A 14,391-nucleotide genomic window follows, 5' to 3' on the forward strand; every position below is an offset into this window, starting at 1 on the left:
CTCTGCATCTCTGGCCTGTACCCCAGTTCTGTACGAATAAATAAATAAATCTTAAAAAAAAAAGAAATATTAAAATATAACTTTAATGTTTTGTTTAATTCTAATTGGATAATTCTGGTGAACCAGCATAGATACACCGTTATCATTCAAAATTCACAGTTTACAGAGTTTTTCTTGATTTTATATGTTCTTTGGGATTTGATAAGGATATCAATGACATTATCATAGTATCACAGAATTTTTCACCACCCTAAAAATCTGCTTTTTCATCCTTTGCTCTCCCACCCCAATTTAATTCCTGATTATTTTATTCTTTATAGTTTTGCCTTTTCCTAGTATATAATATAGTAAGATACAAGTAGTGATGTTAGATTTAAATTTCTGAAATTCAGTGTTGCAAAAGTGATCAGATTCATATACTGGACACTTACTTTTCAAAGCTTCATTTGGGAGCATTTTCATAAAAATTAATGTTTCATACATTCACGTAATTCTATATAAAAGCAGATTTTACTCTTATGACTGACGAGCTACAGATTCACTCCTCTAGATATTTCCAAATTAATTACTGGTGTTGAAATATAAATGTTGTTTTGATTACCTTCCCCACCCTACATTCCCAAATTAAGTAAAGTAGGGCCAAGTAGTCTCATAAGCTCTAAGCCCATTTTCAAAGCCATTCTGGCAGCAGGCCTAACTACACCCAGTCTGTGAGCACATTGTGTCTACCTTGATCTCTTTCATTATCTCTGTGCACGTGCTTTGGCTTGCCTGCTGGGTGTTGGCCAGATTGGCCATGGAGTAGGGCCAAGGTATTAAGAAAAGGCACTCAGTTCAGTTTCTACTTTATGTGCTTAGAATGAAAGGTTTAGTTGACAATTGTTATCAACTGAATTTCTCAGTTTCCCTCATGAGTTGTTTATATAGTATCCATGTTTTTGTTGTTTATTTCTTTCAGAAATTTCCATTTGTGATTTTAAATCACTAGCCATTGAATAATCGGCCCATTTATTTTGGCAAGATAAACTGTTTAGACTTAAATGATTTTTGTAAAGCACATGCTTTACTAAGTAAATAACATCCCACAGATGTTTCTGTGGCAAAAAACAAATAACTGTCTTCGCTCACCTTTGTATTCTAGTGCTTAGCATTTAATACATTTTTGTTGAAGGATTGAAATGACTTTTTCTGCTAATAACAAATTAAACACTGTGCTTGGTCATTTTAGCAGCGTGTTTAATCATATATATCCTTTAATCTATAAAACCACTGTATGTGGTCTTATTAAATCATGTTTGATGAACACCAAAAAATTAACCCACAAAAACATTAAGTAACTGTGAGTAAACCAGTGCCCACCTCAAGAACATTACCAGTACCTGGCTTGTTGATCTTATCTTCCTTCCAGTTCCATCTCCCTAGATCTGCTCTTTTCCAGCTCTAGCACAGAGGTCATTGCTATTATGAATTTTAAAATTTCTGATTATTTAGATATTTATAAAATTTGCTTATGTGTGTGTGAACTTATGTCACAATTTGATTTTCCATTTTGTTGTAAATGGTATTTTGAGTTCCCCCTTTTTTGCCTTTACAGTGTTAAACATTCTTTTATTTGTTTTCTAGTACACATTGGGAGTTTTTCTAAGGTCTAAATCTAGGAATGGAATTTTTGGAGAACATGTAAATGTTCCGTTTTGCAAGATAGCTTAAGAGATTGGGCCAGTTTGATCCAATTTAAGAGATTGGACCAACTCAAGCCATTGAGGGTTGAGTTATCATTGATCCATAGCCTCACCGTCATAGTACTCATACATGTAAAATAATTGCTACAATTACTAATAACATTGAATATCTTTTCATATATCTAAGTATATAATTCCTATTATTGTTAATTATGTTATTATTGTTATAAAATGCTTATTTGGTATTGTCCAATATTCTATCAGACCATCTTTCTTAGTGATTTGTAGTCACTCCTTGCTTATTCTGTACATACTTTTTTTGGTCAGTTCTTGGTATTGTACATTTACTCTCTGATTTTATGGCTCTTCTTTTTACCTTATGGTGTATTTTTTAAGATTTTAAAAAAAGATTTATTTATTTATGAATACAGAACTGGGGTTCAGGCCAAAGGTGCAGGGGCAGAGAGAGGATTTACCAGAGACAGAGTGGAGAGCAGAACAGGCCAACTGAAGTACACTGCTGAGGGGAGCAGCGGGCGGGTCAGGAAAGGTCTGCCACGCCATGTGGATCTCCTCTGGAGCAGGTAGGGATTGATCTCATGCTGAAGTGGCTTTGGCTTCTTAGTGCTGTGCTGTATAACCTGCTGCACCACCAGGGAGGGCCCAATATTTTTTTTTATGCATACAAGAACGGGGGTACAGGCCTAAGGTGCAGAGGGTAAGAGGATTCACCTGAGACAGAGTGGGAAGCAGAACAGTCACATGCACTAAAATACACTGCTCAGGAGAGCAGCAGGCAGAACTGTGCCATGTGGGTCACCTCCTAGGGGATCAAACTGTCTTGCTGTAGTGGCTGTGGATAGCTGTGCACTGCACCTACCCCAGCCGGGAGGGCCCACCTTGTGATATTTTAAAAAATAATTTAGATTGCAAAAATAGTACAGAGAATTCCATATAATTTACCTAGTTTCCCCTGATTGTGCCATCTTCCACTGCCATGGTACTAGGAAATTAATATTGGTGTATTGTTAATATTTATTTGGCTTTATTTATATATTCACCACCTTTCTGCCCATGTCTGTTGTATGTTCTAGGCGCCAACTCTTAACCCTATATTGCATTTGGAATTTAGCATATGTTTTGTTGAACTGTCAGTCATTTCTTTGATTTGCATTGTTTCTTTTCCTTTGATTTCTTCTAGTGGTTTGAAAGTTTGCTTTTTATGACTTTACCATCTTAGAATTTGATTTGTATATTGTATCAGTTGATTTTTCATATGGAAAACAGATTTTTCCAGCACTGTTTATTGAATGTTCCCTTAATTTCTTAATGATTTGCAGGACTGCTGTCATATATTGAGTTTTTACATATAAGTGAGTCAAGAATTATTGAGTCACTTTTCCCTGGTTTCAGTTTTTTTTTTTTCTGATTGTGCACACATATTTTGCACCCCTAAAAGGGGTGCCCAGATAATGATAGGACAGGTAGTCTCCACATACCCTCCCATTTCTTCAGAAGAGTCTTGGATATACTTTGTTCTTTATCTTTCCATTTAAGCTTTATTAATTCGTCGAGTTGCATTGTGCTTGGAATTATAGGAATCTTTAGTTTGTGAAGAGTGGACATCTCCAGTAAATTAACTCTTTAAATGTGGTGCTTCTCAGTCAGAATTTTTGATTTATATCTTTCAAATAAACATTTTTTTACCTTACATTTCTTTATCTTTGTATGCCATATATTTTCTTACTATTATAAATAGTATCTGACAATTTTGGTTATTTTCAGTCTTCACAATTTGTATTTCTTTCTCATTGTATAATACATTTTTTAAATTTCTATAGCTGTAGATATAAATGGTTTGTATTTGTTTCATCATTAGGAATAATATTGACTATAGACTTTTGGGCTAACCTTTATGAAAATTGCTAATAGATTTTTTAAAAATACAAATCAATATTGTGCTTAATCTACTAATGTGATAAATGAACAGATTGTCTAGCATAATTCCCTTCCATTTTTGAATTAAACTCAACTTGATCATTGTCTGTCTTAGTCTTTTATGAGGTGCTGTATTTGGCATCAAAATTGTAGCAATTTCATTTTTCAACTTATTCTCTATCAGTTTGTGTAAAATTGGTTATTTTTAGTTTTATTCAATAGATCTCACTTAGAAATTACTGCAACTACTTGGCTATTTTCCCTGATAGGAAAATTCAGCCTAAAAAATTTACATGATTCAACTTTGTGAGTATTCAGATTTTGATTTTTCTTGATCCAAATTCCAAGTTACATTTTGTTGTTTTTAGAAATTTGTGTGTATTTCTTGTGAGTTTTTAAAGTTTCATTTTTTCCTTCATATTTGTAATTTCAGTTTATTGCCAGTATCACTTCAAAATACAGTTTTAATGTGAAATAGTATATGCTCATTGTAAAAATAACTCAAATGGTACATAAAGTTAAAATTATCCATAAATCCCATTTCTTATTAATTTATACCTAGAGCTGGTTCTACTTGGTTATGGACAGGTATTTTTTTTTTTTTAAATAATTTGAGAGAAGAAAATATTAAAAATAAAACAAATCACTTATGGTTTCACCTTGTTTAACTTGTTTTGGTGTAGTTTTTTCCAGAATTTATTCAATGCGTATAAATCACACTTAGATAAAAATGAAGTAATTATTTTTGTATTATTGCCAACATTTTCTTTTTCTTTATTTTTTTTTTTAAGATTTATTTATTTATTCATATGGAACCAGGGTACAGGCCAGAGATGTGGAGGGTGATAGGATTCACCAGAGACAGAAAGGGGAGCAGAACAGGCAGATGGACAAAGGATACTGCAAGGGGAGTAGTGGGCCGGTCAGGAGAGGTCTGCACGCCATGTTGATCTCCTCCGGGGCAGGTGGGAATCAAACTCATGCGGAAGTGGCTTTAGCTTCTTAGTGCTGTGCTTTAACCCGCTGCGCCACTAGGAAGGGCCACAGTCATGGTTTTTAATGTAAAAAAATTAGTAAATTTATTTGCACTATTTTATGTAATGCTACATCAAACATTCTTAAATATAAATTACCATGTGACTCTCTTATTGAAATCTGTAAGTAAATTTTGTTTTTAATTAATCCTTCATGTGTCTTGTTCTGTATAAAACCATTCTTTATAACTTATTTACTATGAAATAGACAGGCTATAGAAGAGTGGATATGCACTAGTGAGAAAGAAGACAACAGTTAGAACTATGTTGGAGAGTACTTTATATTTGTTTCATGCAAGATTTCTTTTGGCTAGTTAAAAAAAAAGCAACTAAAAAACTTTTGAAATGCAATAATCTTTGAAAAATATGTAAAACACAAGAATTAAATAGTTAAAATTAGAGAAAAGAGAAATTTTGATATGTAGGCTGTAAGCTATATATATCAGTATATCAGTATGTAAGTATATATTAATGTTTGTTCTTTTTGAAAATTTGAATTTGAATGTCTTGGAATGGTATGAGGCGAAGGGGATCTAATGCAAAAGGAGGAAATACAGTCATTTTTCAGAGGAAATTGACCTAATAAGAAAAAATGTTTAAAAAAATTTATAATGGGACTTGCAAATCTTTATGAGTAAGTGATAAGAATCCTCAATTCTGTAGCAAGATTATTCTTGAAAGGTTTAAAAAAATTTTTTTAACAGTTTACTTATTGATTCCCCTCCTCCCACCTCCGACTTTTCCTTCTTTCTTAGGACCTTAAACCAAAATTACATTATTCTGGAATTAATGACTTTATGAATACATTGAGCTCTTGTAGAAATCTAAAGTATATTATGGCATAATAGTGATGTGATTTCTTCTTTATCCTGCTATTTCATGATCAGAGGAAGAATTTCACTGTTACCATTTCTCAGTTGTAATTTATAAGATTTAAAATGATAAGAAAATGGCTTAATGATCCTATCACTTAGGAGAATGATATGATAATGAAATGAATTGTTGGAAATGAAATAACTAGTTACTATTTGTTATTTTTCAGTGTTTAAATTGCATTTCTGAAAGTTATGGCCTGATATTTTAGCCATTAAAGAAGCCTCTATTTACCATTTTTAAGTTTGGGGGGTTGTTTTGTTTTTTTTGGAATTCAGATTTTTTGCTTTTAACCCATAGTAACAAACACAAGGAAATTATCAAAATGTGATAGTTCATAGTGATGAGACAAACCAGAAGGTGAATTTAGATTTTTAGTATCCTAGGTAACTTTTTTCAAATTTAACATTTGGTGAGTAAACAGTATTTTCTCAAGGACAAAAGTATAAAGGTATTCTAATGTAGTCAGTCATTTCACAGGAATAAACCTCACCCAATATATTTTGACAAGAGTTTGGACCATCACATTTTGCTAAAGGATGTTGACAGTGTCCCTTAATGTTTTTTGTTATTAAGTCAACAAAATATACTCAGCACAGTTTGTAATTTTGTTAATGTGAAAACCAAAGGTGGTTGCAGAGAAATTAATGAAGAAATGAGTTTATTGAATCCATTTTTTTACTGGCATGGATGGACCTAAAGGAACAATATTGCATTTATAAATCTGAGGATATATGACTGTTCTTCAAATTATGAACTATCACAATTTAAAAAGTAATGCATTTTGATGAGAGCATGAGCAAGAAATAACATCATTAGTAGCCAATTAGAAACTAGTAGCTATAGATTTCATATATACACTCAATCCTTGTTTTTCATAGATTCCACATTTGCAATTCGCCTCCTTGCTAAAATTTGTATCCCCCACATCAGCACTCATGGCACTCTTATGATTTGTGGATATGTTCCTCAAAGAATGATGGAAAAATGTTAATATTTGCATACACTTTTTTCTTAAAAATTTTATTTATTCATACAGAACTGGGGTACAGGCCAGAGGTTCAGGGACAGTGAGAGGATTCACCTGAGACAGAGTAGGGAGCAGAACAGACAGATCGAAAAAGTACACTGCTGAGGGGAGCAGTGAGTGGGCTGGGAGAGGTCTGCCACACCATGGTGGGTCATCTGTGGGTCGGGGGTAAAACTCATGCTGAAGTGGCTTTAGCTTCTTAGTGCTGTGCTTCAACCTGCTGTGCCACCAGGGAGGGCCCTGCATATACATTTTACCAGCTGAGGTTAAGCTAGGAAAAACTGTGTTCCTATACAGAGACATACACTTGAAAAAGGGTGTGGGTCCATTTGTTCACCTGTGCATAGTGGAAAATGTAGTGACCAGAAAAGGTACCTAATTTTATATTTGCTAACTTAGTTCATAAAAAACATAATTACTACCAAATAACAGTAATGTGACTGCCTTTACAAGATGAATTGTTGCTGTTAGTTGTATATAAAGAAGGTTGTCCATCTTCAATGTATATATTGTCAAAGCCAAAAAAAATGTGGAATAAAAATTTGGGTTTGCTATGTTTAAATTCTTTTCAGAATTTTCTAATGAAACTATTTTCATTTCCCCCATTAAAAACTAAGAGAGGGCCCTCCCTGGTAGCATAACTGGTTAGGACACAGCACTGCAAGCTAGCCGCAGCCATTTCAATGCGAGTTTGGTCCCCGGCACTGGAGGCGATCCACATGATGCAGAGACCTCTTCTGTCTTGCCCACTGCTCCCCTCAGCAGTGAACTTCATAAATCTGCCTGTTCTGTTCCCCACTCTGTCTCTGGTGAATCTGCCACACCTGCTCCTCTGACTTGTACCCCAGTTTTGTATGCATATTTAAATAAATCTTAAAAAAAAAGAAGAGGTTCACTTGACTTCATTTTGTATATTGTGGGTCAATAAAAGTTGAAAGCCTGAAAAACACATATTTCTGTGGAAGCAGTTCGCCTACATTTTTTAAAGATATTATGATGTGATAATAGTATTCTATTGTCCAACTCTACCTGCAACACTTGAAATAGATCTTCCATTATTTTTCTTGTTGTGTCATTGACAGATTGCCAAAAGAACCATTTGAGATGGTACTTTGATGAAGGTTCTACAGTTCTTTATTTTTATGAGGACCTATTTGCTTTAGAAACTAGGAGAGCAAGATTAGATTCATAAACCTTAAAATTTTAGTAGGTCCACAACCCATTAACAATTCAGAAATGGAGGCTTTGATAAAGCTTTAATGCTAAATATATAGTTCAGTGACTGCTTATAATAAATGGCTGATGAATAGGTGCCATCATTGAAATCTACTTCTTAAGTTTATACTTTTTTTTGTGGTTATTCCTGTACTTTTGTATGAAGTTTCGTTTGCTTCTCATTCTTCCCTATTCCACTGAACTCAGAAGCATAAATGGTGTATTATGTTTCTCATTAAGCATAGTGTTTGACACTATAAAGTTTTTAAAAATACACTTATTGAAAATACTGGCTAACATGTATTGAATGCCTATTTCAGTAGTGATCTATAAATCTGTGATGAAATAATCAGTACACAAGTTAAATTATGTATCCAGGGACCTCCCTGGTGGCGCAGCGGGTTAAAGCACAGCACTAAGAAGCTAAAGCCACTTCCTAATGAGTTCTATCCCCGCCTGCCCTGGAGGTGACCACATGGCATGGCAGACCTCTCCTGACCCGCCCGCTGCTCCCCTCCGCAGTGTACTTCGTTGATCTGCCTGTTCTGCTCCCCACTCTGTCTCTAGTGAATCCTCTCACCCTCTGCACCTCTGGTCTGTACTCCAGTTCTGTACAAATAAATAAATAAATCTTAAAAAAAAAAGTTTATTAAAAAAAAATTATGTATCCAGATTATGAATTGATAGTAAGTTAGTATATGTATTCTTACTAGAGTGTGAGAGAGTTGCTATGTTAAAACCTTTTTTTGCTTAAGAGAAATACTCAGTAAACTATAGATAGAATCTTCCTTCTCAGTAGGACAAAATGCTTTTAAGTTATTTTAGAGTTTAACTTGTAGCCAAGTTGGATTCCATATTCCATTCTGTATTTTTGCTGTCACCTTGATTTTTCCACTCTCAGAAAAATCACCTTGGGTTCTAGTCTACATGCTCCTGCCTCTGAGCTCTCCTCAGGTTCCTGTGGAGTCCCTGTCTTTGCTTTTTCCCTTCTATTATAAAATACTACAGAGCATTTGCAACATTCTTTCCACATAATTTTAAGTATGATGATTAAGCATGTGTAGTGCAGATTTTCTCTTTTTATACTAAGGTTTGTTCCTGACTGCAGAAAAATTTTAGCTTTTTTAATTGAAAAATATTTGTTCCACAAAGCACTGAGTAACTAACCACCAGAAGTAAACACTAATTCCTGTTTGTATGACTATTTTTGGTTAGTTTAAATATAACAAGCTTGCACATTTTTACTGAAATGCTTGATTAATTTGAGGGAGAGCTTAATGAGCTAAATTATTGAATAAGACGGATCCTTTGTTAAAGGAAAGTTAGTAAAATTTTTTTGTATAAATTTTATGGCTCTTGTGATAATGCCCATTTTATTTCTCTGATCATTTATTATATGCATGTTCTCTTCCCATAGCTTGATAAAGATGACATGGTATACATGGAAGCATATGACAAATTGCTGGAGTCCTGGCTAACTTTGGTCCAAGATGACAAACATTTTCATAAAGGCTTTTTTACTCAGCATGCAGTTCAAGTTTTCAATTCCTATATTCAGTGCCACCTAGCTGCTCCAGATGGCACGAGGAATTTGGTAAGTTTCACACCAGTTTATAATTTAAAAATTATTTTATCAAAGGTTCCATTCCATGGCTTTTGTCCTGTTACACATGGTATAATACTAGAAATTTGGGTTGAGATCCTTCAAAAGATTTACTTAGATTAAGAGCAAAACCTAAATGAATTCTTGTTTAGCAAGTTTTTGTTCCTTGTTACCACCTTTATCTTTAATTTTAAGTTACTCACTTGTGTCTTAGTTTTCAAATGATGTAAATGGTATCTAGTTATCCAGAGGACTGTGGATCTTAAAAGCTGTCAAATATTTTCATTGATTGGTTGAATTCACTGGTGTGGGAGTTGGTTTGTGGGTGTGCAGTTAACTGTGTTTACATATGGGTACCTTTATGTTGTCTTCATGTTTCCTTAGTTCTTTTTGTAAATCTTAGGGCTCTCAGCATAGTTAGATAGGAGTGCTTTATCCTATCTACTTGGAGGTCAGCTCTGTCCAGCTCTCCTTTTCTTGTGGAATGCTGAAGTTACACCAGAAATGCCTTATTTATTGAAAAAAGGAATACAGTTTCTCATTCATTATATCTTTTACCCATAATAGACTGCCAATGGTGTGGCCTCTCGTGAGGAAGAAGAAATAAGTGAACTTCAAGAGGATGATCGAGACCAGTTTTCAGATCAACTAGCCAGTGTAGGAATGCTAGGAAGAATTGCTGCAGAACACTGTATACCTCTTCTGACAAGGTACACACAGTCCAAAGAAACCCCATGGAGCAAATATTCACTATTCACAATTCCCTGGAGAGCACTTAAAGTGTTTAAAGACTTTAAACACCCCCACCCCGTACCCCAGCACACTGGAACAAATGGACAGAAACATACTCATGATTGCATTCCTTGGCTTGTACATTTGGAGCCCAGGCACTACAACATAGATGGCAGAGAGATTATGGAAAACATGGTATGAGAAATGATTTGACCCATATCAATTAAACCTTGGAATAACCAGTTTTCAAATGCCTGTTGTAAACTTTGATTGTTTGTAAAGCAATGTATAATTCTGTCATAAATCATAGTTGCTATAATGTTATGAGAACAATTGTGTATTATAATAAATACTTATGCATATATGTCTTCATGCTAACATTTTAGTTTATGTGGTCTCATAAATAGAGTTAAGTACTTCTAGGTCTTTGCTTTCTGAAGTTTATGTAGCTATTGTTTTCTTTTCCTATTTTAGCTTATTAGAAGAAAGAGTAACAAGACTCCATGGTCAGTTACAACGACATCAGCAGCAATTACTGGCTTCACCTGGGTCAAGAACTATTGACAACAAAATGCTTGATGATTTGTATGAAGATATTCACTGGCTTATTTTAGTTACAGGTTGGTTATCTCTTTTTGTAATATAATTGCCAGCATTGGTTTAAACTTTAAAAACATGCTTCATATATTAAAAGCAACAGTCCATACCCCAGTATTGGATGGAATTTGGATACGGCTGCTAAGTGTCACAAAACTTAAAAAATACATTTGTTAAAAATATTGGTTAACATGTATTGAGTGCCTATTTCATATTAGATGCTTTATTTGAAACATAAAGCACATTTAATTAGTGCTATTATTAGTTATTGTTGTTATCTCTATCTTATAAAGAAGAAACTGAGACTTGGAGAGTTATAAGAACTAGTCCATAGTCATACTGCTATTAATTTTTGAGACAGAGTGCCCATTAGGCAGTTTGACTGTTAAGAGTCTTCTGTAACATTCTACTAATGTTTCTGTATCTCATGTGCAGGGAAGAAAAAATTCTTAATTTTTGAAAAGACATTCCCAAATACTGACTTTTGATATATCAAAAGAATATCTATTAGAATTAATAGAATAATTAATTAATAGAATTCCTATTAACTTTATAAAATATGTTACTGAAAATTACTAAAAGGTAGGTTAAATAGCATACATATCACTACGAATTAAAAAAATTGGTGAATAAAACCTTTGTCCTATTCTGTATTTTTTAGAGTAAATTATTTGAAAAATAGTTTCTTCTCAGCAAACTTTAAATTAACCTTAACATTTATAATTTACTTTTACATCAGTTTATATTATATTTAGAAATCAGATAAACTGAGAACATTTATAGTGCAATTTGGTGAATATAGATTTGTTAAGTGTTCATTTTTAATTTTTTTTAAACTGAAGGCTACCTCTTAGCTGATGATACTCAGGGAGAGACTCCGCTAATACCTCCAGAAATAATGGAATATTCCATTAAGCATTCATCTGAAGTTGACATTAATACAACACTTCAAATTTTGGGATCTCCAGGAGAAAAGGCTTCTTCCATCCCAGGGTACAACAGAACAGATTCTGTGATTAGGTAATATGAACTCTATAGCTGTACTATTGTAATTTATACTGTTTTATAAATTCTGAGTTGATGGGTAGATAATTTGAGGAATAGGCATGTTGTGAGTTTGACACATGACAGAAAATAAAACTTGGAGAAGCCTTGAAATAAACAAGGATGGCAAGTACTCTTTATGTTTACGTGTGCCACTTTGGTAATAATTGACAGTTCTATCCAGGACTGAGGAAAGCAAATGTGAAATTATTCTGAATACAATTAGACTTTGAAGGAACACTTGATCTCATGTACTATAAATTTGTCCCTTGTCCATAAGAAAATAGTACTGATCATGATATTAAAGTTTTAGAGACCAGATGAACATTTGTTCTTAAAGCTAAAAACTACATTTCAGTGGTTTTCTTTGGGGAAACTGTCATTCTTCTTTCATAAAATAGAATGTTTATTCTGAATATGAAATTTGAAAGACCTGTCAGATGAGAATATAAGAAAGTAGTATTCCTTAAATGAGGGAATTCACTTTGATTTTTCTCATCCTAATGGAGGAATTTTTATGAATTCTTAATGGTGAAATTAAGGAGTAAATCTGGACTGATTACTGTTGTAAAAGTGGATTTTAAAACTGTATTTTAAATTTCACTGTCTATAATCTTAAATTTAGGTTGCAGACACAGAAATCAGTAATGAAATAAAGTTGGTTTTGGTCTGTTGCAAACAAGATGCTACCCCTCTTTATTTTAATGCAAAAGTAATGGATATTATTTACTCTGCAATAGAAAATATGGTTTTTTTAAAATTGAAATACTTAATATCAAGGAAATGTTTGGGAATTCATTTTCTTTGTTGTTGCATTCTTTTAATTGACATAAAATACCACTGCTCTGTTGAAAGAGTTTGATCTCTTTTGGGATTGTTATCATCATTAGAATTCATTGTTTTTGCGTTGGTTTGATTCTGGTGAATGTTAATTTCAAAGCCATTTCATTTCAGAATGCTGTCCTGTTAAGTTTTTTGTCCTGTTCCTTGCCTGAGCAGTCCCATCAGGAATGCTTTCCTTGTATTTTCAACTTTTGCTGTCCCAGGTATCAGTGCAGAAGCAAACTATTTTAGTTCTGAGAGAGCACAGACTATGGAGGGTTGAAATGAGGGTTGGGAACCAAAAAAAAGCAAAGCAAAGCAAAACTACTGTTTTGTTTTAGTACAAAGACTTAATGTGGAGTAGAATTGTATATAGGGAAAACATATCTTGCTTGACTAAAAAAGTAATTCACAATTCTTTAAAAAATCATCATTGGACAAGTAACTATTGAGTACTTATTACATGCCAGGCACCATTTCAGACATTTGGGATACACAGTAAATGAATTAAAAATTGCTCTACTGTTTTAGCTCCTTGTAAGGGAGAAATAAAAAAAAAAAAGTGGGAAATTGAGTGCTATCTGAAATATAAAGAAGTTTAGAAAGTCTCCTTAGAAACTACAGTAGATTGGAATATTAATCTTGGTGTGTTGGCTATCTTGTTTTTTCTGCTTCTCTGCTAGTATCTGTGGGATATAAGTATGAAAGAGTGATGTAGGAGTACCTAGGTTTCCCTACCTGTTGGCAAGGCAGGAGCAAGTGAAGAACTTCTTGGAAGAGAGTGGCATTTAAACTGATAATTGAGGGATGAACAGGAGTTTGCAAGGTACAGAAGGCACTGACAGTAGCCTAGATAAGGGCTCAGCACTTGAGAATTTGACTTAAAACAAGAGAAAATGTGGTATGGCTCTTGTGTCAGCAAAGTTAAGGGAAGAAGTATTTGTTGAAGATGGAGAAATAGAGATGGGCACTGTGGAGTAAGCTAGTGAGGTAAGTGTGAAAATGGTGAAACGGATTTGGAATAGGGAGGTGAACTGATCAAGTTGTTTTAGAAGAATTATACTGTGGAAGAGGAAGTAAGGCAAGTTAGAAAACATTTTAGAAAATAGTGGTAGTGCAGTGAAGATGTAACAGGCAGAAGGATGTGGTAACTCTGTGGCATATTGATTGTATGGTGGAGAAAGAGGAAAGAATGAAGAGAAGGTCCCAAGAGAGCCTTGTGTTTATCTGCTCAAGAGCTGCCTGTTTTACTTTGCTCCCTCTTTGCAATAGCAAAGTAAAAACTCTCATTCCAACTCTTAGTGTGATAGATTGGCAGGTATTTTAAAACTTGAAAGGTATCTAAAAGGGGGGCAGATCCAAATAGTGTAGTTTTACATTAGTGAATGGGTAATTTTACATTTCAGTAGGCTTTCACTTCTTTACAGTAAATGAAATTGTAGAGTAGCTTAAGCAAGTTGTCAGCTAACATTACTAAAAATAATTTTTATGGTAATCTTTGATTTTTGGCATATAAATTAGAAGAATGATTGAGGGACCCTGTTATTTTGTGTGAGTTCTTTCAGTGTTCCTATCTAATAAAATAAAAAACGGGAGTCAAATTATGTTCCAGTGTATCTCTTCCTATCACAATATTTATTCACAGATAAAAATTCTAATTTGGGAAGAACAAAGCTGCATTAATCTCATTCAGCGGTGCCTAATATTATACTGTTTTTTTTTTTTTTTAAGATTTATTTATTCATACTGAACTGGGGTACAGGCCAGAGATGTGGAGGGGGATAGGATTCACCAGAGACAGAGCGGGGAGCAGAACAAGCA

At 33.8% G+C, this 14,391-nt stretch overlaps 1 protein-coding gene across 1 annotated transcript in view; it reads left to right on the forward strand.

Annotated features, from left to right (window-relative positions):
* The window catches only part of XPO4 (exportin 4), a 95,960-nt gene that overhangs the window by 66,327 nt on the left and 15,242 nt on the right, over positions 1 to 14,391 (forward strand). Inside the window, exons 10-13 of the mRNA XM_004680267.2 lie at positions 9,190 to 9,366; positions 9,943 to 10,085; positions 10,582 to 10,727; positions 11,547 to 11,724. Coding sequence (XP_004680324.1) covers positions 9,190 to 9,366; positions 9,943 to 10,085; positions 10,582 to 10,727; positions 11,547 to 11,724 — 644 coding nt within the window. The remainder of the gene's footprint in view (positions 1 to 9,189; positions 9,367 to 9,942; positions 10,086 to 10,581; positions 10,728 to 11,546; positions 11,725 to 14,391) is intronic.

Source organism: Condylura cristata, unplaced genomic scaffold, assembly GCF_000260355.1.
Source record: "Condylura cristata isolate star-nosed mole 26May11 unplaced genomic scaffold, ConCri1.0 scaffold00010, whole genome shotgun sequence".
Lineage (NCBI taxonomy): Eukaryota > Metazoa > Chordata > Mammalia > Eulipotyphla > Talpidae > Condylura > Condylura cristata.